This window comes from Salvelinus fontinalis, chromosome 15 (assembly GCF_029448725.1).
Source record: "Salvelinus fontinalis isolate EN_2023a chromosome 15, ASM2944872v1, whole genome shotgun sequence".
Classification (NCBI taxonomy): Eukaryota; Metazoa; Chordata; class Actinopteri; order Salmoniformes; family Salmonidae; genus Salvelinus; species Salvelinus fontinalis.
The window spans coordinates 24,890,695-24,917,281 of NC_074679.1; the positions used below are offsets into that span (position 1 = coordinate 24,890,695).

At 40.0% G+C, this 26,587-nt stretch overlaps 2 protein-coding genes and 1 long non-coding RNA gene across 3 annotated transcripts; 1 reads left to right on the forward strand and 2 right to left on the reverse strand.

Moving 5' to 3' along the window:
* Positions 1 to 10,034: 10,034 nt before the first annotated feature.
* Positions 10,035 to 12,859, reverse strand: LOC129811617 (cytochrome P450 1B1-like). The gene has a single exon (XM_055863065.1). The coding sequence runs from the start codon at positions 12,524 to 12,526 to the stop codon at positions 10,949 to 10,951; it is 1,578 nt and encodes a 525-aa protein (XP_055719040.1). The 5' UTR covers positions 12,527 to 12,859; the 3' UTR covers positions 10,035 to 10,948.
* Positions 12,860 to 15,700: 2,841 nt separating this feature from the next.
* LOC129811618 (cytochrome P450 1B1-like) lies at positions 15,701 to 17,705 on the reverse strand. Its single transcript, XM_055863066.1, has one exon. The coding sequence runs from the start codon at positions 17,399 to 17,401 to the stop codon at positions 15,824 to 15,826; it is 1,578 nt and encodes a 525-aa protein (XP_055719041.1). The 5' UTR covers positions 17,402 to 17,705; the 3' UTR covers positions 15,701 to 15,823.
* A 123-nt stretch (positions 17,706 to 17,828) lies between these two features.
* LOC129811619 (uncharacterized) lies at positions 17,829 to 23,342 on the forward strand. Its single transcript, XR_008752908.1, has 2 exons — positions 17,829 to 17,908; positions 20,655 to 23,342. It is a non-coding gene; the product is annotated as an uncharacterized LOC129811619 (long non-coding RNA).
* The last annotated feature ends 3,245 nt before the right edge of the window (positions 23,343 to 26,587 follow it).

The window sequence follows — 26,587 nt, forward strand, 5'->3', positions numbered from 1 at the left end:
AAAAAGTAATCTATTGTTTTGAGGGTGAAATTTCATCCACATGCTTGTATAATCCTTGTATAAAATATGTTGAATATTTACCTTTGAAACAACGTCAGAACTTCAACGTAAAAAAATGGTCTGGGCAGCACCTCCTATTGGAGAATTGATCTTTCTCCAGCTATCCCATTCGTCTCTCACCCAGGGTTTTGACCAAGCACAGTCCTGCTTAGCTTTGATATTTGACACTGACTATTACCAAGCTATTGCGAGAATTTTTGAAATATCCCATTAATTGATACACTGTTGCTATCGACATCATTCCAAATGATAGGTTTAACAGAGCAAATTAAATGTAGCCTAACCATACTTCATCAATCATATGTCATCAATAATGCTATTTAGGCCTATATAGCATTTGGGAAGCTAGTGTTTAAATACCAGGGATAGGCATCCCGTCAACGGGGTAGGTGTAAATCATGCAGCGTCGTGTGTCACGATCGCAGATTTTAAAGAAACAACAAATGTCAGTACATATACGTGTCTTATATCGGCTGAAAGCTTAAATTCTTGTTAATATAACTGCACTGTCCAATTTACAGTATCTATTACTGGAAAAAAATGTCATGCTATTGTTTGAGGAGAGCTTCTAACAACACTTTTCTCACCGCGATAGGTTTGATAAACCCATCGCGATAGGTTTGATAAATTCACCTCTGAAGGTGAAATGTGTCATACATTCTGAAACTTTGCTCTGATTTATCATCCCAAGGGTCCCAAAGATAACATGAAGTGTCATTTTGTTAGATAAAATCATTTTTCATGTCCTATAAAGGTCCATATAGCATGCACGATCGAATTTGTATTTCCACTCGTTCAATTTGCAAAGAAAGACATCTGGGAAAATCTAACCCTAAACGTTGTTTCAACCAGTCAAATTACGCTCGTATTTATTCCTCAGAGATCATAGAACGTAGCCAGAATTCACTATATCATTAGGAGTGTAGTATATCCTATAGGACACCAAATTTGTTCAGAGAGCGACGCCTTCATGGCGCGCCGATGACACGGGCGGTCTTCACTTGATTGACTGTAACTTTGTCAAATAAGCACCAATCGGGGTCAAACTAAGCTAGCTAGATAGCCAATGAGCTGGGATTTATGGGAGTATACGGAAACTCCGTATCTGTCACAAAATTTGACTGCTAAGTTATGAAAACTGGGTGTTTTGCAAATGTTGAACTTACAATATGGCTACTAATACTGGAAAATCTAAATCAAAGTCCAAGTATACAGACTTGACGATATTCTTGCAGAAAAATGTAATGTAAATGTGTCCTTCACGATTTTCCCAAATGAACCTGGGTGACCTTACACTAAATGTCATGTAGCTTGCTCATACTTCAAGTTATCAGTCTGAAACTTTGCACATACACTGCTGCCCTCTTGCGGACACCATCGGAATTACAACCAGAGTGATGGATGGATTTGGGACCTTTCTGTTGCATTTCAAAGATGGTGGTAGAAAGAAAATACAAAAAAACGGTTGATTTTTTCTTTGTATTTTCTTCTACCAGATCTATTGTGTTATATTCTTCTACATTCAATTCACATTTCCACAAACTTCAAAGTGTTTCCTTTCACATGGTACCAATAATATGCATATCCTTGCTTCAGGGTCTGAGCTACAGGCAGTTATATTTGGGTAAATCATTTTAGGCAAACATTTTTAAAAAGGGGGCTATCCCTTAATACAGCCCAGGATTCAACTAAAACTAGACAATACCTACAGTCCTAGAGTTTCAAGCTTTGGTTGATTTCAAATGGAATCTGCAAGTTAATTATAAATATGTTGGATTCACGTCTCCATCTCAACGAAAACGTTTTTAAAAAGTTCAAGAATTGGACTAAATCAAATCAAACTGTATTTAAAGTGCATTTAATGTTTGATTAGATTTAGTCCTATTCTTTAACTTTTTAAAAACGTTTTGGTTGAGATTGAGACGTGAATCCAACATATCAATTATTAATTTGTAGACAAACTGTAGACTAAGTCAGTGGCATAGATGGAACTATCCAAGCAGAAGATCTCCTTCAAAGGTTGATATATCACTTTTCCAATACAGTAAATAGCCTAGTAACTTGTCGGCAAGTTAACAAATTATATGTTGGATTCACGTCTCCATCTCAAACTAAAATAAAAGTTAAAGAATAAGATTAAGGCAGTGGCTCAGATGGAACTATCCTAACAGTAGATACATCTCCCTTAAACACAATCCAATATTATGTCACGCCCTGGCCTTAGTATTCTTTGTTTTCTTTATTATTTTAGTTAGGTCAGGGTGTGACATGGGTAATTTATGTGGGTTTTGTAGTGTCTAGGTTGTAAGGTTTAGGGGGTTTATTTAGAGTAGTTGGGTTTATGTTTAGTATAGTTGTCTAGCTGTGTCTATGTTGTGTGTAGTTGTCTAGGAAAGTCTATGGTTGCCTGAATGGGTTCCCAATTAGAGACAGCTGGTTTCTGTTGTCTCTGATTGGGAGCCATATTTAAGGTAGCCATAGGCTTTAGTTTGTTGTGGGGAATTGTCTATGGTGAACGTTTGTAGCGTGTGTGTGTGTGTGTGTGTGTGTGTGTGTGTGTGTGTGTGTGTGTGTGTGTGTGTGTGTGTGTGTGTGTGTGTGTGTGTGTGTGTGTGTGTGTGTGTGTGTGTGTGTGTGTGTGTGTGTGTGTGTGTGCACTACGTTTATAGCTTCACGGTCGTTTGTTGTTTTGTTAGTTTGTAAGTGTTTTGTTTCGTTTTTCCTTCTTCAAAATAAAAGAAGATGGCTTATTTTCCACATGCTGCGTTTTGGTCCGTCTCACTCCCACACGATCGTGACAATTACTTTTGTAAGACATTAAATAGCCTAATGTTAAGGCTATCTTAAAAACTAACGTAACATGATTTATTCAACCTGTTTGGGCTGCACGCTGAATATTGAAAAAACTGGAAAATGTGTGCACATTTTCAAACGGCCTCCTAAGAAACTTTTTATTTTCCAATATGCATATATTTACTACTGTTGGATAGATAACAGTCTGTAGTTTCTAAAAAGGTTTGAATTGTTTCTCTAAGTCGAACAGAAATATTTTTACAGCCATTTTCCCAGCCGAATTGAGTTTCCCAAAATGCGATGTGTCTCTTTAAGACCTTCTCTATAAAAGGCCATTTGACTTGGGACCATAGGGACACGTCAGAGGCGTACGTCAGACTGTAATGCGGAAGTGAGAATTGAAAGGAGTCGAATATCTCGTCCCTGGACTGAATAACAGAACTTCTTGTGAGAGCTGCGCAGTTAAAATAAAAATCCGGGCGCGAAGGATAATTTGATCTCGGCTTCTGGAACAAGGTAGGTAACGTTGAATATGATGCCTGACTACGATATTATTTGCTACATGTCACAAAATCATCCTAAAGTAGGTTTTTTCAATATACTTTAATTATATTATTGCAATTTATTCTGGACTTTAGATGTGAAACGACGGAAGAATTTTTTGAAGAAACGCTTTCTGGCGCAGCAATGCTACCGTGCTAGCTAACCAAAGAGGGAAATAATTCGTTCTGGAACCCAACTAAAGACTCTACTGGACATTGGACCCCGTTACAACATTCTGATGGAGTACCAAGAAAGATAAGACCCAATTTGGGATGCTTTTTCATATATATGTCGAACTGTTGAATGCTAACGCTGCTAACTATGCTAGGCTAGCGCTTGACTAGAATCAATGCTGCCTTATGCTAGCTTATGATGTTAGCTAATATAACGATATATTGTGTTTTCGCTGTAAAACACTTCAAAAATCGGAAATGTTGTCTGTATTCACAAGATATCTGTCTTTCATTAGTTATCCACCATATGTTTTTCTGAAATGTTTTATGAGGTGTAATTAGTAGCCGACGTTGGTGTATGTATTTTCTCTGGCTACTCCCGGCTGGATTCAGACTGTAGCTATGTATTAGCATTTTTGGGTAGCATCAATGTAAAACAGATTTATAGCTAAAATATGCACTTTTTATGAACAAAACATAGATTTATTGTGTAACATGTTATATGACTGTCATCTGAGGTCGTTTTTTCTGGGCTCTTTAGGTTGGTTTTAGTTTATTTCGGTTGGTTGTGCATGCTACTTCAATCATAATTCATACTTCATAATCATAATTCATACGTGTCTGTCCACTTTTGTATTTGGTGGTGAGCTAACATAAATATATGTGGTGTTTTCTCTGTAAAACATTTAAAAAATCGGACATGTTGGCTGGATTGACAAGATGTTTATCTTTCAAATGCTGTATTGGACTTGTTAATGTGTAAAAGTTAAATATTTTTAAAAAATAGATTTTGAATTTCGCGCTCTGCAGCTGTTGTCATTTTCGGTCCGAGGTCGGGCTTGCACCCCAAACAGGTTAAAATGAGTAAAACGTCTATGGCCACATTTTGACATTATTGTAACTATAAGTGTCTTATTATGTAAACATAAAAAGTTCAGGGTCACAGGTCTATGAAAATCTGCACAATTGCTATTATAATCTGCACAGAATCTCAAACGGCATTGATCACTCACACCTTGCACTTGTATTTTAATGTAATCTCTACTGCAATCCAGGTTATTTGGTTGTGCTATTAGACGAAGAACAGTGATAGCACATTAAGTTGTTTTATAAAAAAATATATATCTGACATTGTTTTGATAACGCACGGGAATTCAACAAACTTTTGGCTCTCTTTTTGAATGGGTGAAAATAGGTTGGAATCTCATTGATCAACGTCCACCAAATATTACCCAATTTTCCATGTTAAAATGACGTGGTGTGCCCAGTGGGTCTGCAGGTTACTCCATACACGGACACAAAAAACTGAATACAGATTTAAATAATTCTGTAGAGATCAACGGGGCATCTAGAGTAAGCCATCCATGTGATCGGGTCTGAGGTGGTATCCAGGACCACAAAGCTACGTTTCAATGATTGTTGGGATTTACTTCAAGCATTAATTTGTTTTATTATATCCTCTACGTAGCAAGGCATTAAACGTAAAATAATTTTGCACTCATTATAATGTCAACTGGAACAATATCCTGACTCCTGCACAGTGCTTATGGCTATGTCATAATTCCAGAGGAGATTTTCAAGAGGGGAAACACATTTTGGGTCAACCAGAAAAACTAATGGAACGTCACAGACCATCTCTGGAATACATTAGATTGAATTAGAATGCACATTTGAACTCTTTCCATTTTGGATTGAACACAACTAAATTCTTTGGGTGCTGTGAAGTGTCCTGATGACAGACTGACATTCTCTAATACATGGAGGATAAGTTAAAGGAAGGATCATGCTTATTAAACTGACAGGCAGAAGGTGATGATTTCAACTCTGGGTCCAAAAGTGACAGCCACATAATCTTGGGGAAAGAAAGTCCCTGTTTATCTGAATGGGACCAATACTTCCAGCAATATTCTAAGACCATGGCAAACTGTTGTGGAGACTTGGAGTGTATGTTTGATATTTTCAACCTCATAACAACACTTGTTATATTTATAGGCATTTTCAAAATGTCACCTTTCATTCAATGTTTCAGACAGTTTGATGTCTTTACTTCATGGGAAAGTTCACTCATTGTCCACTTTAGACGTGTATTTTCCTTCGATTTGACGTGTATTTTCCTTTTTGTCCAACAAAACTTTTTGTTGAAGGTACTAACGCTATGCGGCGGTGATTCGCTTTGGTTAACTCTGGTATTCATGAGTGTCTCCGTTGGAAAGACTGAACCTCCCAGGCCTTCTGAAGCCAAAGCTCAGACACAATGTTCCACTGTATTTCTAGGGATGGCACTTGACAGTAGAACAGTTACTTTACATATTACATCTGTCTGCTCAATCTCTCTGACGGCTTCTGTCTACAGTCACTATGGTTACTACTTCATCTAATAAACAGTCTTTTTTACATGCCTTTCAGGACCCTGGCAGAGGGAGTGAGATTCTTTACAGCACAGAGCAGTAGCTGGTGGCAGAGTGGAGGGAGGGCCCGAGCTTAAGAACCCAAGCTGAAAAAAAGTAGGTTGGTGTAAGTTTTGTTTTTCTGTCCGAAATACAATTCAGCAGGTCTGGGTCCTTGGGCTAGGGGGAATAGCTACTCTCTGTCTCCTCGCATGCGCCCCCCCCCCCACCCACACACCATCCAAGTTCCCCTTAGTGTCAGACCAGAGAAAGACTATAGCAGTACAGAACGTCTACAGCCTGCTCTGAATTAACCCATGTGAAAACAAGCCTCCCTCAGAGTTTACCCACAGTGCTCATTTCTGCAGGCTCCGGACCGAATCACAGCCAAACGCAGCTTGGGGAGGGCTACACACACCACTGACTGTGGGAAAGGTGTACAAAGGGGAAAGGAAGAATAGTGGAGGGGAAACACAACTGTCTATACAGATACAATGCATTCAGAAGGTATTCAGACCCCTTGACTTTTCCCACAATTTGTTAAATTACATCCTTATTCTAAAATTGATTAAATGTTTTTTTCCCCTCATCAATCTACACACAATAAAAAAAATGCAAATGTTTTACAAATTATAAACTGAAATATTACATTTGTATGTATTCAGACCATTTACTCAGTACTTTGTTGAAGCACTTTTGGCAGCGATTACAGCATTGAGTCTTCTTAGGTATGATGACACAAGCTTCACATCTATTTGGGGAGTTTCTCCCATTCTTCTCTACAGATCCTCCCAAACTCTGGCAGGTTGGATGGGGAGATGTTGGATCGGGTTCAAGTCCGGGCTCTGGCTGGGCCACTCAAGGACATTCAGAGACTTTGTCCTGAAGCCACTCCTGCGTTGTTTTGGCTGTGTGCTTAGGGTCATTGTCCTGTGGGAAGGTCATCCTTCACCCCAGTCTGAGCACTCTGGAACAGGTTTTCAAGGATCTCTCTACTTTGTGCTGTTCATCTTTCCCTCTATCCTGACTAGTCTCCCAGTAACTACTGCTGAAAACATCCCCACAGCACAATGCTGCCCACTGCATTAAGCATGCTTCACTGTAGGGATGGTACCAGGTTTCCTCCAGACTTGACGCTTGGCATTCAGGCCAAAGAATCCAATCTTGGTTTCATCATACCAGAGAATCTTGTTTCGCATGGTCAGAGAGTCTTTTAGGTGCCTTTTGGCAAACTCCAAGCGGGCTGTCATGTGCCTTTTACTTAGGCGTGGCTTCTGTCCACTTTACCGTAAAGGCCTGATTTGTGGAGTGCTACAGAGATGGTTGTCCTTCTGGAAAGTTCTCCCATCTCCACAGAGGAGCTCTGGAGCTCTGTAAGACTGATCATCTGGTTCTTGGTCACCTTCCTGACCAAGGCCCTTCTACCCCGATTGCTCAGTTTGGCCGGGCAGCCAGCTCTAGGAAGAATCTTGGTGGTTCAAAACTTCTTACTTTTAAGAATGATGGAGGCCACTGTGTTCTTGGGGACATTCAATCGTGCAAAAAATTTTGGTACCATTCCCCTGATCTGAGCCTCTGATCTGAGCTCCTGTCTCGGAGCTCTACTGACATTTCCTTCAACCTCATGACTTGTTTTTTGCTCTGACATGCACGGTCAACTATGGGACCTTTAATAGACAGATGTGTGCCTTTCCAAAGCATGTCCAATCAATTGAATTTACCACAGGACTCAAATGAAGTTGTAGAAACATCTCAAGGATGATCAATGGATAACAGGATGCACACGAGCTCAATTTTGAGTCTCATAGCAAATGGTCTCAATACCGATGTAAATAATGTTTTTCCGTTTTTTATCTAATAGATTTGCAAACATTTCTAAAAACCTGTTTTTGCTTTGTCATTATGGTGTATTGTATGTAGATTGATGAGGATTAGTTTTTATTTAATCCATTTTAGAATAAGGCTGTAAAGTAAAAAAGATCTGGAGAAAGGGAAGGGGTCTGAATACTTTTCAAAAGGGAAAGGGGGATACCTAGTCAGTTGCATAACTGAGTGCATTCAACTGAAATGTGTCTAATGCATTTAGCCCAACCCCTCTGAATCAGAGAGGTGCGGGGGGCTGCCTTAATCGACATCCACGTCATCAGCTCCCAGGGGTTAACTGCCTTGCTCAGGGGCAGAACAACTGATATTTACAGTACCTTAAATCATGTCCAATCAATTGAATTTACCACAGGTGGACTCCAATCAAGTTGTAGAAACATCTCAAGGATGATTAAAAGAAACAGGATGCACCTAAGCTCAATTTTGAGACTCATAGCAAAAGGTCTGAAGATTTGTTTTATTTTTGCAAATATTTCTGTTTTCACTTTGTCATTATGGTGTATTGTGTGTAGATTGATGAGGATTTTTTCCCCTTTAATCCATTGCAGAATAAGGCTGTAACGTAACATTTTGGGGGGGAAAAGTCAAGGGGTCTGAATACTTTCCGAATGCACTGTATAATAACTTAATTTGAGCCAGTTTGCTACATTAGGAAAATCATCCTGAAGCAACAGGAAATGGAAACTATTATGTGGATTATAACTTTTTCTAGGGTTTATATATTTTTCATAAAGTTTGACATTTTAAAGTGGAAATTACAAACTTTAGAAGCCTTTTTAAATCTTGAATACACAAATCTGCATTTCCTGCTGTGCAGAAAAATTCTCAGCAACAAAAGAGTGATCAAATTAAGATCCTACATCTGTAACAACTTGTATGTGAAATGTAGATGTATATTTATGTCAATATTTTATAGCTGTAAGGAGGTGAGAAGAATCACTATGGCCTACAGAGTTGCAGTAGTAGTTACGGAGAAGAAATAGAAGACGTCCAAGGATTGTCCAATTCTCATATACACTCCTAGAGTAATTTCCTGTGTAAACGTGACATATCTGTCTTACATCAGAGCAAATGTACTGTGTTCCTAACTTTGTCTTTCAGAAATGTTCTATGTTTTACATCCACTTTTATATATACAATACATTTGAGGTTGCAGAGTGACATATACAGTATAGCTACATTTAAAGTTATCTTTCGGATGGCATTGAGATGGATGGCAGATGCAGTAGATGGCACTCTCTTGAACTACTAGCTCTCACAGTCTCAGATCAGAATTAGACGTTCGTTCATGTTGCTCAAACGTCAAATTTCGAAATTGTTCCAAATGTCAAATTTCTAAGTGTATAAGGTCAAGTTTAGGCATTAACTACGAATTTATAAAGTAAAGGTTAAGATCAGGCATAAACTAAACATTCTTAAGGTTAGGCATGAACTCTGAATGGTTAAGGCAAGGGTTAAGGTTTGGGATAGGCTTAAAACTAATGTATCAAAAACAAAATTCTATCACTGAATTCGAACATGCAACCTTTTGATTCAGTCAGAGGCAGATGCTTATACTCATCTGCTATCCCTTCCCACAACACCCTAGCACAGGGCTGCCCAACCCTTTTCCTGGAGATCTACTGTCCTGTAAGTTTTCAGTCCAACCCTAATTTAACACACCTACAAATTAGCTGCGCAACAAGACCTTAACTAGCTGAATCTGATATGCTAAATTAGGGTTGGACTGAAAACTTACAGGACAGTAGATCTCCAGGAAAAGGGTTGGGCAGCCCTGCCCAATCAAAACCACACTCACCTTTTCCCCTAGTGGCTGCTTTCCACGTCATTACTCAACGTCCTCAGACAGGGACAGACGTCGAATACTGACTTGTATCATGGGTGACCTGGCTGCTCCTGAATCAGAGTGTGTGGGTTAAATAGGGATTACAGCCCAAGTACAGAGTGCCCTGGGTGAAATATTGATGAGTGGGGCCTGTGGCTGGGGCTGTGACTGTATGTGCCCTACCAGACCCAGGGTGTTGGGGTCTGGAGGCAGAGCATGTGTGCTGCTAACACCCAAGGTCCGCATCAATCTTTCATGGCAACACACAGACTCGACATCATGATCTATTATTACCTCTTTGACCTCCCTGCATTGTCTTGTTCATAGCATTTGTGCTCTCCTAAGACTGAGATACGCCACAGACAGGGCTGAGAAGGAGTATAGGATTTATTGCATGGAGCTCAGGCACTATGGATATCATACACTACATGTTTATGACCCAACCAGAACATAATACATCATAATACAATGGAATTATGTAAGTGCACCAAAACTTCTGAAAATGTATAATTGTTATTACAGTATGTACTTATGCAGATACAAACACCATGAATACAAATCTGAATGGGTCAGAGGATGTACAATATCAACATGGGCAACACATCACATGATTTCTCCACATCACTGCAACAACAAAGCACTTACAGTAAAATTGATTCATGACCACCAGTTTATATGCCAATTTGAGGTGGCCAAACTAAATACCCTCATATATAACAAAAGATACTTAAGATTTATTACAAACTGTGACTTTGGGCTGCCACATCATAGTAATTTCAATTCTTACACTTGTGTAGCAATCTGCAAACATATCTCTAGGTTATTTTTGTATTACTTTATTTTGTAGATTAGATTCTACTGTGACATAATACTTTGATGGAGTGAAATTGTCCATAAAACTCAAATATCATGTGTTTCCAATTTGTATGAGAATTTAGAATCAATATTTTGTAACATGATTGCTACAATATCTATTTTCCTAAATCTGTAGGGATAACATATCTTGGTTCCAAATGTCAGGAATTTCCCATAGATAGCCTGTACAATACAATTATAGAAATACAAACATGATTCAGTTATCTGTCACAAAAAGTGATTTAAACAATCAACAATCAGATTAGCTAATGATAATAATAATAGTAAAGTATTAATATAAATCTTATGGTTAGTACCTACAGTATTAAAGCATAAACATTCACTGTTGTGTACATACCTTTTATATTACATTGGATTACTGCACTCCATTAATGGGTGCTCTGTTTGAAAACACAAAGAACAAGATTCTATGCCCCAGTAAGTAATTCTCCTCTGAGCTTGGCAGAGATCTTGTAGTTCAGGGGCTTCAGTGTTAACCCATAGGAGCAGTCTAAGGAGAGATCCTGACTTGGATTATTTTCAAATGTGCACTGGTGAATCAAAATAGCAGAAAATAAAAATACCTCCACTTTGGCTATCTGTTCACCGATACATCGCCTCTTTCCTGCTGAGAATATCATCACACTGCTGGTCAGATCCTTGTCAAGGGCACCATTTTCATCTAGAAACCGTAAAGGGTCAAAGAGATGTGGGTCCTTCCACTGTAAAGGGTCGTGGTTGACAGACCACTGGTTGATGAAGACCACTGTGGCTTTGGGGATGTGGAAGCCTTCGATGGTGACATCTGAGGTGGTGGAGTGGGGGATGGTGAGGGGTACAAAGCTGGTGTAGCGCATGGTCTCATAGATAACGGCATCTAGGTAAGCCAGGCTGGCTTTGTCCTCAATACAGGGCAGCCTGTCACGGCCTACCACTTTGTCAATCTGCTCCTGCAGTCTGGTTTGGATGTTGGGGTATTTCACCAATAAAAGGAGCATCCAATGAAGGCAAGTGGACACAGTATCTAGTCCTGCACCAATCAGATCAGACACTGTCCCTTCTGTGTGGGCCTCCGTCAACCCGGTATCACTGTCTGCCTTGTCAATGACCCCAATAATGGCATCACTCATGTCCCGGGTCACTTCAGGGTCAAATGTCTCCCTGTGCTCCACAACCTTGTCTCTCACAAAGGTGAAAAACTCTTTATTGAGGTCTTTGAAGCTCTGGTAGACGCTGCGGACAGGATTTGGGAAATACTGAAGCCAGGGCATGACATCCACCAAGCTGCCAGCCCCCACCGTCTCTCCAAACTTGTCCACGCTGCCCAGAAGGGTTCTAAACTCAATGTCATCATGTCCATAACGTTTTCCAAAGCATAGGGCACATATTACATTAGCAGCAGCTACTGTCAGTTCATGAGCAGGGTTGAAAAACTGTCCCTCAGCATTGAGTTTGAGGAAAGCTTCAATGAGCTCAGTGGCCTCTGCCACAACGTGCTGTTCAAATGCTTTTTTGGTCTGGCTGTTGGCAGAGGAGAAAGCTCTAATGGAGGTCTGAGCGATCTTCCGGTGCGTCCTCCACTGTTTGCTGTAGTTAGTGAATGTCATGCTGTTACCACCAGACACTGACTGAAAAGACACAAAGTTGGGTCTGCCTGCAAACTCTGTGCTGTGTTGAACCAAGGCTTCTCGTATTGATGCATCTCCATTAAGCACCACTATGTTGTTGCAGCCCAGTCGTATCTGATACACGTTGCCGTACTTCTTTGCCAGCTTGGAGAAGGTGATATGAGGCATCTGCCCCAGCTGCATGGCATTGCCCACCACCGGCCAGGCAAAAGGTCCTGGCAGCCTTCTCTTGAGTCTGAGATTCCTGACCCACAGACAGGCTTCCAGACAGAAGAGAAAAACCAAGGAGGCGACCAGCGCTGGCTGGACCTGTCCACTCCACTCCCTGATGATGCTGCTGCTGTCCTTCACCTCAAACTCTGTGTCCAGCAGTGCCATGGTTCTAATATGCTCTATTTCTGTTGTCCAATTCTTCAAATTTTGAGAGATTACACTTTTTCCTTGTTGAATGTTATTCCTTGTAACCGTATAATTTAAATGGATCCTCCTCTCACCTCAATTCCCCAAAATAAAAAATAAATAGTCTTTCTTTAAGTATGGTCAGTCCTACATTATGATCTGAAAATGTAGAAAATGAATCGAGACAATGAAGAAGGTTTTCAGCACCTCTTACACACTACAGTCTCTGTCTCCTCCTCCTCCGTGCTGGCTTGTGAACAGGCTCGATCAGGTTGAGCGGTTAGCAGTGGTGCAGTTGGTGTCCGTCTTCAGATGACCACATTAGAGGAATGAAGATTTCAGCTTTGACACTCCCTTATATATCTTCTTAGTGGGAGGGGTCAGGGACTCAGGTTTTTTATTATCTCTCCCCTCCCATTGTGACCACAGAGCAGGCATTAAAACTCCTATTCATTTCTTTTAGCACCGTGTCGCTCATTCCAGCTGAGTGTCAGTTCTTTCTTATACCTAACACTCGCCCCCACGGTAAGACAAGGAATAAAGCAGCAACCAGTCAGGCCTGCCAGCCAAGAGCTAAACCAGAAAGAGTTGAGATTTAGTGGGCCAGAGGACCTGAAAGATTGGGCTGCACTACCTTTAAACACAATACAGGTACCACAGGGGATCATTTTAGATGGTTTCTATAAATGGTGTAGTAGTTAGGGTTCCAGATTTCAGTCACAAAGACCACCTCAGCTAAACTCACCGTAACTAAACTCATGGGACACTGATTGGTCCGGTTACATTCTGGATTGTGGAAATCGCTTGATTACCTCTCTAAGGCAGCAGGTAACTTGGCGGTTAAGCACGATGGCAAGTAACCAAAAGAGCGCTGGTTTGAATCCCTGAGCTGATTAGGTGAACTATCTATTGATGTGCCATTGAGCAAGGCACATAACCCGAATTGTGCTGGATAAAACCGTCTGCTAAATGACTAGAACGTATGTAGGACTTTTTCCTCACTGAAATACAGCAAAATAAAATAAATAAATAAATCAAAAGTCTCAGTGAAGTACCCAGGCTAAGGGAGGACTGCTTGTAACTTTAAAATATTCAGTTGAGCTTTCTTCTGTGGATTGTAAACTAATGTATGCATTTTTTTAATGACATCATTTTTTTATCTGTTATTTTCAGCCCATGTTCTGTTAACTCTAAACACCACTAGGAATAGAATCCAAGATATGACTATGAAAGCTCTGGGTTTTGCATCTGGACACAGAACAGAAACAAACAATACACTTGTATATGTTTTATAAAAGTATACATTTACAAGAGCTTTTGTTAGTATAAGGGTCCTTTTAAACATATAAACGAGATAATATAACTCTTAGGCTTGAGGCTTTATCAAAATAGTTAAAAAGTGATTTCAAAACAGGGACCTCTGACAATTACACTAGTGATAAGGCTACGGAGAGAAACAAATAACTTTTAGAAAGTAGACCTACAGGGGTTTCAATGCTATTCAGCAGGAATTCAACTTCTATGGAATTCTGTGCTCTGATGGTAGTGCTTGCTGCAAGGAGAGATTCCTCTGTTATATGATGTATTGTTGCCAAACCAGATCACAATTCAAATACATTTGATGTGTTTTAACAGTTTTGATGAGATCAAACATGCAGGACTGGTGTAGACTAGCTATAAAACATAATGATTGTAACCAGTGATAAACACTTGTTTACAGTTTTATTATAATTGATTAAGTATTGTATTATACAATGCACCTTAGAGTGTGAATCCCCATAATAATTGTTACTTTGTAATGTGTTATGCACCACCTCATATTCATTCCGCTGTACATGAAGTGTGTTACTACAAAGAACAACACATGGAGAGGAGAATGCAAACCTTCCAGTGATGACGTGCTTAATGAGTTAATCAATGACAAACGAGAGAGAAGCAGAATCAGTCACTATCAGCCCCTGATTGATTTAAACGTTGCTTTATTCATTCCAGATGTAGCTTATTTTTCAATCATATAAAACAAACAAACAAACAAAACAACATATTTTCAATCATGAATCCTTGCCTGGACATTCAACACATGCTGTAGTTGAGTTTCTTGGTTTGAGAGAGGCAGATATTCTGAACAATATTTAATACATTTCTGAATACATGATCTTTGACAAAGGTGACATTACATCTACAGATTTCAGAGCCTTGAGGTGTAAACATACATGCATTTTTGAAAATACATCAAAACTCCATTGATTTGTGTAGTAATATTGTATTTAGTGGCAGTTGGTTTGGATATGAAGGGATGGGCTGTGTAGCTGGAGTGCTTGTTCAGTAAAGTAGATTTCTGAGAAGATCAATGTGGTCAGTGTTTAGAATTGGTCTTCTCCCACCTGTTCATCAGCATTATCAGTACCATGCTTCTAGACTCCAGTAGAAACCCACCTCTCCATTGAAACACCTCCAAATATTGTTGGAGATACTGAGCGTGAAGCTGCACAGAGGCAACAGTGCTGTTAACGCTGAGTTGTCTTCACACGGTAGGCTATGGAAAATACGTACCTTGATTTTCCTTTGGCAGTTCGTCAGCATCTGTCAACAGTATTCAATGTGCTCATATGCATGGTGTACAGTAGATAGTGGATTTGATTATAATACTTAACAAATATTGTTCATACCTGAAATATATATATTTAAAAAAAATTGTGATAGCTTTATGTGAAAAAGATAAATTCATTGAAACATCACCATGTTAATGAGAGACATCCACAAAGTCCTCAAGGCAACAAACTGTGGTCCTTCAGGTGTGACTACAACATTCACAAACACTCACAGGCATATTACACTGTGATATAACTTTCCATTGACTGTTGAGGAATATTCTAGTTTCCTGCACATATTTTCATATGTTAACATGCTAAATACTGTATATGAAGTACGCTCAAAGCTCAAAATGATATGAAACAAAAGTATACTTCCTTAAAGAATATGATAAAGTACATAGTTTGAGAACCTGTTCAAATTGATTGACCCAATGCCCCGTCCCCTGGCCCCCAGGAGATATAGCTATACCTAGCAAACTTTCCTTCACTGTAATCATACGTTCAATCCTGTATCAACAACAATGCAAACATATTAAATTGTGATCAGATATTAATTAAATATGAAATATTACACTCAACAACAACATTCAGTGCATGTTTACTAATACTCACTGTAAAATATCATTGCTTGGCAAATTTGTAGTTTTTGCTGGCCTTGAGTCACAATATTGGGATGAGATTTTTATGCAGGTGACACCAGACCGAGCAGCTTTCCCCTGAGCTTGGTTGTGATGGTGTAGTGCAGGGGCTTCAGTGCGAGCCCATAGGAACAATCAAGGGTCAGGGCCTCTGAGGGGTTGCTCTCAAAGGTACACTGGTGAAGCAAGATGGCTGTAAATAAAAAGATTTCCACTTTGGCAATCTGGTCGCCAATACATCGCCTCTTACCAGTGGAGAAGATCATGACGCTGTTAGTTAGGTCTTTGTCAAGGGCACCGCTTTCATCTAGGAACCGTGAAGGGTCAAAGAGATGTGGGTCCTTCCACTGTAAAGGGTCGTGGTTGACAGACCACTGGTTGATGAAGACCACTGTGTCTTTGGGGATGTGGAAGCCTTCGATGGTGACATCTGAGGTGGTGGAGTGGGGGATGGTGAGGGGTACAAAGCTGGTGTAGCGCATGGTCTCATAGATAACGGCATCTAGGTAAGCCAGGCTGGCTTTGTCCTCAATACAGGGCAGCCTGTCACGGCCTACCACTTTGTCAATCTGCTCCTGCAGCTTGGTTTGGATGATGGGGTATTTGATCAAAAGCAGGAGAATCCATTGTAAAATGGTTGACATTGTGTCTTGGCCGGCTCCAATAAGGTCTGTGACTGTTCCTTCTGTGAAGTCTTTGGTCAGTCCACTGTCCTTTCCGTGCTCAATCACATTAATGATAGCATCACTCATGTCCCGGGTCACATCAGGGTTGAAGGTTTCTCGGTGCTGCACCACTTTGTCTTTCACAAAGGCAAAAAACTCCTCATTTATGTGTTTGAAATTCTGGTAGACGCTGCGGACAGGATTTGGGAAATTCTGAAGCCAGGGCATGACATCCACCAAGCTGCCAGCCCCCACCGTCTCTCCAAACTTGTCCATTCTGCCTAGGAGAGTTCTAAACTCAATGTCATCATGGCCATAACGTTTTCCAAAGCACAGGGCACAGATTACATTAGCAGCAGCTACTGTAAATTCATGAGCGGGATTAAAATATCGTCCATCTGCACTCATTCTCAGAAATACCTGCACAAGATCCATAGATTCTCCTAAAACGTGCTGCTCAAATGCTTTCTTGGTCTGGCTGTTTGCTGAGGAGAAAGCTCTAATGGTAGATTGTGCAATTCTCCGGTGCATTTTCCACTGTTTGCTGTAGTTAGTGAATGTCATGCTCCTGCCTCCTGAAATCATCCGAAAAGACACAAAGTCAGGTCTGCCTGCAAACTCTGTGCTGTGTTGAACCAAGGCTTCTCGTATTGATGCATCTCCATTAAGCACCACTATGTTGTTGCAGCCCAGTCGTATCTGATACACGTTGCCGTACTTCTTTGCCAGCTTGGAGAAGGTGATATGAGGCATCTGCCCCAGCTGCATGGCATTGCCCACCACCGGCCAGGCAAAAGGTCCTGGCAGCCTTTTCTTGAGTCTGAGATTCCTGACCCACAGACAGGCTTCCAAACAGAAGAGGAAAACCAAGGAGGCGACCAGCGCTGGCTGGACCTGTCCACTCCACTCCCTGATGATGCTGCTGCTACCCTCAAACTCTGTGTCCAGCAGTGCCATGGTTCTGGATGATTTATTACCTATTCCTGGAGATAGATATTGTGAATAGAAAAAAAACAGTACAAAAAAGTTCCACTTTTTTCAGCACTCTCAGTCAGTTTTAGTCCAGCTTACTTTTCAAAAGTGATTTTGTAATGTTCAATTTCAATGAATCCATCTAATATAAAACTAGTTCAGTTAGTTTAAAGTCCGAAGTGTCCTGCTGAGACCATGGTGACAGTCTCAGTACTTCTTGGGAAATTATCTCAGATTAAGCTTGGTGAGTTATGGTGAAGTTGTTCTCTAGTCACACTTTTCAGCAAGATGTAAGACCTTAGTGACTAGTTTTGCTTCAGCACGGTGTCTTATATGTTTGCAGTCTGTGGGCAGGGCTCAGCATCATTTTCATACTCCTCCCATTGTGGTAGCCCTGCAGACCCCACTATATATTATCTTTCTGCTGTTGGACCTCGACGCGCGCCGCGCACTGGGAAACAGAGCGCGCAAGAGCAACCGCTGTCCCCGGAGGTGAGCTCCAGTAACTAGTGACAAGTTTAGGAGGAAAGTAACGATTATTTTACAAACTCGAATAGTGACAGACGATCCCATTTTAAATTGTTATACTTTCTTATACTTAGAAAACTCAAGGGCGCAGTTTGGTACAGAAAAGCGTATAGCATACGGTTTGTTTCTCGTATATTCGATAACGTATGGTTGGTTTTTGTGCGCGTCTGCATGGACATTCTATTCTCTCCATAATTAGCCTAACTTAAACTCTGTTTAGTCTCTCTCATAAAAATATGAATGTTCTCATGGTGCCATGTAGCCTAATACATGTATTTAAAAAGCATGGGTTTTCAGTAAGTTTGACTACTTTTCAGGTACTGTGCAACGCGTTGTTGCATATTGCGTTTCTTTAGTGCTGCATACACTATATCTTTGTGATAGTATTTTCAATCACTCAACAATGTCGCGGTTCAAATCGAACTCTGAAGGTCAGTGAAAGTTGCGTACGAGCCTACCCGAGTCCGAAGGCTTTCCATAATATTGCGCAGAAGATGAAACAAATAATATTTGTAATAATACAATTATGTTAGATCTTCCATCATTGTCTGAATTTCCTTTCTCGAATAGCCTAAATTACATTTAGCTTATTGAACTAGTGATGGGTACCTATCAGAAGTGTTTAAATTAAATTAACCCCCATCGTGATAAGGTCTTGGGTGGCTCTTACACACTTGTCTAGTGATATAAAATGAAAATGACCCATAGCTTACATGGATGCAACTAAAATAGTTATCCACGTGTGGATTGAAATATTGTCTATAGACTATATATAGACTGTTTATATTGCCATTATGAAGAACTACCTGCCTGTGTAAAACTATCAGGTTATTTAAAAATGATAAATACAATGTTGCATTTGAAATACAGGTAAATAGACTAACTTGCCTTACATACGTATGCTTATACAAACACCTCTAAACATGAAGGACGAAATCTTAGCAGAGAAAATCCATGAAAAATTAATATTCATATTTTTAGCAGGTCTCATGCTACTGCATTTCTTCAAGCATTTACAAAGCATAAAAGTGCCTGTAGTTTTCCGTGAGAGCCATGTTTCAGATATGAGCCAGCAACCTGGTCTCAGAGCCTTTCATATTATTCTGTACATAATCCGAGACACTCCATTTAGTATGGTATGTTATGTTTCGTATATTTGCATAGGACAGATGGTTACTTAAGGCAAAACCCAAAAGGTTTAGAGTTCGAATCGCATTACGGACAACATTAGCATTTTAGATAATTAGCAACTTTTCAAGTACTTACTGTTTTTTAGCTACTTTGCAACAAAATCCCCTGCCCCTAACCTTAACCCTTTTAGCTAACCCTTCCCATAACCCTAACCTTAATAAGCCTTTTAGCTAACCCTTACCCTAAACCTAAACTCTAGCAACCCCAAAGTTTGCGAGTTTGAATTTAATCACAGACAACTTTAGCATTTTAGCTAATTAGCAACTTTTCAATTACTTACTACTTTTTAGCTACCTTGCCACTACTTACCTATAACTTGAACATCTTTTAACCCAAAGGTTGTGAGTTTGAATCTCATCACAGACAACTTTAGCATTTTAGCTAATTAGCAACTTTTCAACTACTTACTACTTTTTAGCTACCTTGCAACTCCTTCCCCTTCTCCTAACCTCAACCTTAACACTTTTAGCTAACCCTTCCCCTAACCCTTCATTAACTCCTACTCTTAACCCTAACCTTAACCCTAACCCTGGGCTACCGAGTGGCGCAGCGGTCTAAGGCACGGCATCTCAGTGCAAGTGGCATCACCACAGTCCCTGATTCAAATCCAGGCTGTATCAGATCCAGCTGTGTTTGGGAGTCCCATAGGGTGGCACACAATTGGTCCGGGGTAGGCCGTCATTGTAAATAAGAATTTATTCTTAACTGGCTTGCCTAGTTAAATATTTTCTTGTATAAACTTAACCCCTAGCCGAGCTAATGTTAACCAGCTAGCTAATGTTAGCCACCTAGCTAGAATTCGTAACATATCATGTTTTGCAAATTTGTAACATAATGGGTCAAGAAAAAGTATGTGAACCCTTTGGAATTACCTGGATTACTGCATCAATTGGTCATAAAATGATCTGATCTTCTTTTAAGTCACAACAATAGACAAACACAGTATGCTTAAATTAATAACACACAAACAATTATATGTTTTCATGTCTTTATTGAACACACCATGTAAACATTCACAGTGTAGGGTGGGAAAGTATGTGAACTTTTGGATTTAATAACTGGTTGACTCTCCTTTGGTAGCAATAAACTCAACTAAACATTTTCTGTAGTTGCGAATCAGACCTGCACAACGGTCAGGAGGAATTTTGGACCATTCATCTTTTCAAAACTGTTTCAGTTCAGCAATATTCTTAGGATGTCTGGTGTGAACCGCTCTCGAGGTCATGCCACAGCATTTTAAATCGGGTTGAGGTTAAGACTCTGAATGGGCGTATTTTCTTCTGATGAAGCCATTCTGTTGATTTACTTCTGTGCTTTGAGTCGTTGACCTGTTGCATCATCCAACTTCGATGATAGCAAGCTGTCCAGGCCCTGAGGCAGCAAAGCAGCCCCAAACCATGATGCTCCCTCCATCAGTTGGGATGAGGTTTTGATGTAGGTGTGCTATGCCTTTTTTTCTCAACACATAGTGTTGTGTGTTTCTTCCAAACAACTCAACTTTATTTTCATCTGTCCACAGAACATTTTGCCAGAAGCGCTGTGGAACATCCAAGGGACTATTTTGCGAACTTCAGACGTGCAGCAATGTTTTTTTTTGGACAGCAGTGGCTTCTTCCGTGGTGTCCTCCCATGAACACCATTCTTGTTTAGTGTTTTACATATCGTAGACTCATCAACAGAGATGTTAGCATGTTCCAGAGATTTCTGTAAGTCTTTAGCTGACACTCCAGGATTCTTCTTAACCTCATTGAGCATTCTGCACTGTGCTCTTGCAGTCATCTTTGCAGGACAGCCACTCCTAAGGAGCGTAGCAACAGTGCTGAACTTTCTCCATTTATAGACAATGTGTCTTACCGTGGACTGATGAACATTAAGGCTTTTAGAGATACTTTTGTAACCCTTTCCAGGTTTATGCAAGTCAACAATTTTTAATCTCAGGTCTTCTGAAATCTCTTTTGTTCGAGGCATGGTTCACATCAGGCAATGCTTCTTGTGAATAGCAAACTCAAATTTTGTGAGTGTTTTTATAGGGCAGGACAGCTCTAACCAACATCTTCAATCTCGTCTCATTGATTGGACTCCAGGTTAGCTGACTCCTGACTCCAATTAGCTTTTGGAGAAGTCATTAGCCTAGGGGATCACATACTTTTTCCAACCTACACTGTGAATATTGAAATTATCTATTCAATACAGACAAGAAAAAATACAATAATTTGTATTTTATTAGTTTAAGCACACTGTGTTTGTCTATTGTTGTGACTTAGATGAAGATCAGATCAAATTTTATGACTAATTCATGCAGAAATCCAGGTCATTCCAAAGGGTTCACATACTTTTTTCTTGCCAGTGTATAATATGAATTGTAATTAGTACCATATCATACGAAATGGGTGATGAACAACCACAAATGAATACATACCATACGAAACTTAACATATCATGCTAAATGGAGTGTCTTGGATTTACGTACAGAATAATACGAAATGCTTTGAGACCCGGTTAGAGCCATCCAATGGCAGCTTTCTTTATATAATATCACAATACACCTCAAGTGCCCTCTGGGTGCTCTCTGAAGTGGCTCTTGAGTGCCAAAGAGTTAGGAGGAAACTTTTCAGGAGATCAAAAGGGTTGAATGACATTCTGATCCCTCAAAAGGTGCAGGTGGAATGGTGACACTAAAGATGTCGGTTTTGGTACCTGAAATACAGTATATCATGCTTTCATGCCTGGTAGCACGCATCATGGTCAACCTGAGCCTTGTCCTTGGCATGCATTACAAAGTACAGTTTATTCTTCATTGAAATCAAAGTTGAATTTTAGTTCCCGATGCAAAACTTTTTCCCCCCTCAGTGTCAAAGAAGACATTTGTGTTTCTAGTTTTCTCACCAACTGTGAAGTTTATTTTTGCAGGGAGGTAATGACCCTAATTGAAGGCACTAACATTTTCGAAATGTGAGGCAGTAAGTTAGGGGGACAGAGACTTCAGTAATACTCCAGCACAGTCACTCATTATTGGGGCATGAGGAAATGGGAAAGCGGGGAGGGGGAATTCTCGCTATGGGTGTTACAGATTTTTTTCATGTTTTGGTCTAGATTATTTAAATCATTGCATAGCCTATTTTCATAGCTGAGGTTAAATAATAGTAATTAAAGATATGCTCCGGTACTCTGGGCTGGATGTGTCAATGTGTAGTTCATACATGCATAATCTATTACCTCAAGTAGCCAGTTTGAAAGCTACTGTTTTCTGGAAGCTGTGTGATGGCATTTCCCATACATTTACCGTCACGTGAGCCAGCCCCTAGCAATCAAGTTTCAGCCAATGAGCTTCAACCCCTCGCCATTTGAGTGACAGCCAGCAAGACGCACACACGGTAGAGCGAGAGAGACAGCAATGACGTGGTGCACATATCTGCACATTTGTGATGTAGTACGCAATATCCTGGGAGCCCTTTTGGCTCCTGAGCACTACTGGCTAAAAAGTATACAAAAGTACCGGAGAATATCTTTAAGAGATCAATCTGCCAAGCCTTTCTTAAGTTGATTCAAATATGATTTGAGCTGAGTTTTTATTAAAAACTGTAGAGACCTCATTACATTTAGGGTTGGGTAGGTTACTTTCTAAATGTTACTAGTTGCCTGTCCAGAATTGTAATCAGTAACGTAACTTTTGGATTACCCAAGATCAGTAACATAATCGGATTACTTTCCCCTTAAGAGGCATTAGAAGAAGACGAAAAGGATCCATCAAACACATTTGGTGTGTCATCATAGTGGTCTCGGACTTGTAGACCGACTCGCTAAGGTGGAACAAACTGAAACCTGCCCCTTTTTTTCAATGGTTGAATTGAATGTCATTGAGAAAACATGGTGAAATATAATACATCTTTTTGCAAACATCCTTTCTGAATTGAGCAATATTTACATTAAACATTGACATAAGCCAAAATATGTATTATTATTCTAAGGTATGACTGAAGTTCAGTAATGTTGAAGGTGGGAAGAAAGGATGCTTTCAACATTAAAAATGTTAAACTACAAAAATAACAACAGAAAAGTTTGTAAGGGTGAAAAAACCTTTGTGTTTATTTTTAAAATGTCTTGTTCTTCTGAGACTTGAAATGGAATATAGGTAAAATCATGCAATGTAGAGCATGGCTCAAACATCAAAAGGTACATTAAACATGCTCTGTATGTGTATGTTTTACTTCTAGGTTTAATTGGTTGTTTCTTCTAATTGGTTGAGAGAAATGTGAAAAGACATCTTTATTCCATAGTTTGGCTACAATTGAAGCCACACTGTAATTCTGCATATTATACCTTCAATGAGGTAAAGTTTTGTTTGACCCTCTGTACTTCAAAATGAAATTGGTCTCTCTTTTCTGTTTTTGATAGTTATCCAACTTCATAACTATGTCTAGAAGCTGTTCACTTCCCTCTCCCTGTTTTGTCAGCAGAAATGTGGTGTTCGTGAAAACACGAAAGCATCCAGCATTATTCCTCGGTTAACCAGACACAGCAATGTCAAATCAAATCAAATTGTATTGGTCACATACACATATTCAGCAGATGTTATTACGGGTGTAGGAAAATGCTTGTGTTCCTAGCTCCAACAGTGTAGTAGTATCTAACAGTTCACAGCAATACACACTAATCTAAAAGTAAAATAATGGAATTAAGAAACATATAAATATTAGATGGAGCAATGTCGGAGTGGCATTGACTAAACTACAGTAGAACAGATACAGTATATACATATGAGATTAGTAAAGCAGTATGTAAACATTATTTAAACATTATTAAAGTGACTAGTGTTCCATTATTAAAGTGGATAGTGATTACAAGTCTATGTATATAGGGCAGCAGCCTCTAAGGTGCAGGGTTACGTAATCGGGTGGAAGCGGGCCAGTGATGGCTATTTAATTAACAGTCTGACGGCCTTGAGATAGAAGCTGTTTTTCAGTCTCTCAGTCCCAGCTTTGATGCACCTGCACTGACCTCACCTTGTGGATGATAGCTGGGTGAACAGGCTGTGGCATGGGTGGTTGATGTCCTTGCTGATCTTTTTGGCCTTCCTGTGACATCGGGTACTGTAGGTGTCTCAGAACAGAAGACACTGCTTCACTTGGATGACTATTTCTCGCATGTCTCATTGTTCTCTCGCTACAGGGTAATTCTTCTGTGTGTGTAACACTACACCATAACTGCCCTCCTCCTCCTCCTGCTCTCCTTCATACACATGTGGCCACTCGCATCCCCATCACCTCTAATTAGAGCCAGGTTTACGGCAGGGGGGGCTCATGTGTGTGCTTTTTGCGTGTGGCTGCCGTGTTTGCCTGTGATTATCTCCTGTAACCTGGCTGTGAAAGTTTGTCCCTTACCCCAAGCTGACTCTGCTGGGGTGGGGAGAAGAGTGGTGGGAAGGGACTGGGGATGGGAAGGGGCTTGGAGGGCTTCATGTTGCCTATAATGCTCTGGTGGCAGGCGCGTGGAGACAGGACCCACGGTAGACCAGGCAGCCCCAGCCCTGGAGCTAATCATTGTTTACTAGTCTCATTTCCACTTCTCAGTGAGCTACTGTCACGCACAGCACCGACAGGCAGGAAGGAAGGGGGAAGCCAGGGGTCCAACAGGCAGTTGCTGAGCCGGTGGGACTTGGGAAAGGTGAGGAGCAGAGGAGAATGCAGGAATTTCAGTGTAAATTAGGCTTTAGAAAGAACAGGGGTGAGCCAATATCGAAACAAGACTGCCAAAAAATAAACAGACAAACCAGTAAACAGACCAACCAAAACATCCCCTGGGCCTTGGCCATCCCAGCCAGCCAAGGAGGTAACCACCGGACATTGCTAGTTTGAGATGCTGAAGTTGCTGATGCTGATGAGATGCTGATTTACCACCTGGGTCCAGTTTCAGTGATAGTGAAATCAGACCTTCTTTTTGAGTATCTGATAATCTACAATTTTTATAGGAGTGGTTAATAAAACATGCTAATAATGGTCCTCTGAGTAAATCAAAAAAGGTTTGATATACCTCACCTGGTATGCCATCCAGTCCTGGAGTTTCCTAAGACTTAAAGGCTTAAATTGCATGAAAAAGTTCCTCCTCTGTAATTTGGCCTTCAGATGAGTTATTCTGTACAGGTAATAATTTCCCATAACTAATAGGAAAAAAATCATTACAATTAACTTTGGTTAGTGAAGATGGAGGAGACTGAAATGAAAACATATGGTTATAGCTTCCTCTTTCAAAATATAGCTTGGTGAATCATGTAACAACTTTCAATAAATTACTTTTGGTAGCATTTCTATGTTGAAGATTCAAAAATTATTTTGTACATTTAACCCCCATATTCCATACAGTTGGCTTTATTTTTTATAATATATTACACTTGATCTTTCTTTTGTTTTTCCTCTAACTTATTCTGTGCCTCTATGGTTGTCACATTCTGACCTTATTAGTTCTTTTGTTATTTCTTTGTTTTAGTGTGGTCAGGGCGTGAGTTGGGTGGGTTATCTATGTTTGTTTTTCTATGTTGGTTTTTTCGTTTGGCCAATCAGAGGCAGGTGTCGTTAGTTGTCTCTGATTGAGAATTATACTTAGGTAGCCTGTTTCCACCTGGGTTTCATGGGTGGTTATTTTCCGTGTCAGTGTTTGTTCCACACGGAACTGTTTCGGTTTGTATTTCAAGTATTGTTTATTGTTTTGTTTCTGTGTTCGTTCGTTATTAAAGAAAATGAACATGTACCACGCTGCGCGTTGGTCCTCCTCTCTTTCTCCCAACGAAGATCGTTACAATGGTACAGTTTTTATTGCTATCTATCTGCACTGTTATTTCCTACTATTTTGGTAGTTACTGTTACTTCCTAACTCTTTTGACCTTAATTTCTTTTGTTTAAAAAATATGTATTTATATGCAAGGCATCTAAAGGCACATTTTAAAGTGTCCCATACAATAAAGGGATCTGCTGTACCTATGTTATATCAGAAAAAGTCAGTTATAGATTATTCTGTCCTGGTTAAAAACAAGTTGTCATCCAGTAGGGTATGATTAAATTTCCAATATCCTCGTCTAGGTGGAAATTCTGTAAAAGCAATGTACAGTTGAAGTCGGAAGTTTAGAGTCATTGGAATGATTGGAGTCATTAAAACTCATTTTCAACCACTCCACCAATGTCTTGTTAACAAACTACAGTTTTGGCAAGTCGGGTAGGACATCTACTTTGTGCCTGACAGAAGTAATTTTTCCAACAATTGTTTACAGACAGATTATTTCACTTATAATTCACTGTATCACAATTCCAGTGGGTCGGTCAGAAGTTTACATACACTAAGTTGACTGTGCCTTTAAACAGCTTGGAGAATTCCCGAAAATGATATCATGGCTTTAGAAGCTTCTGAAGGCTAATTGACATCATTTGAGTCAATTGGAGGTGTACCTGTGGATGTATTTCA

Bases quoted from the DNA above. Each gene is read 5' to 3' on its own strand.
- LOC129811617 (XM_055863065.1), bottom strand. From the start codon at position 12,526: ATGGCACTGCTGGACACAGAGTTTGAGGTGAAGGACAGCAGCAGCATC.
- LOC129811618 (XM_055863066.1), bottom strand. From the start codon at position 17,401: ATGGCACTGCTGGACACAGAGTTTGAGGGTAGCAGCAGCATCATCAGG.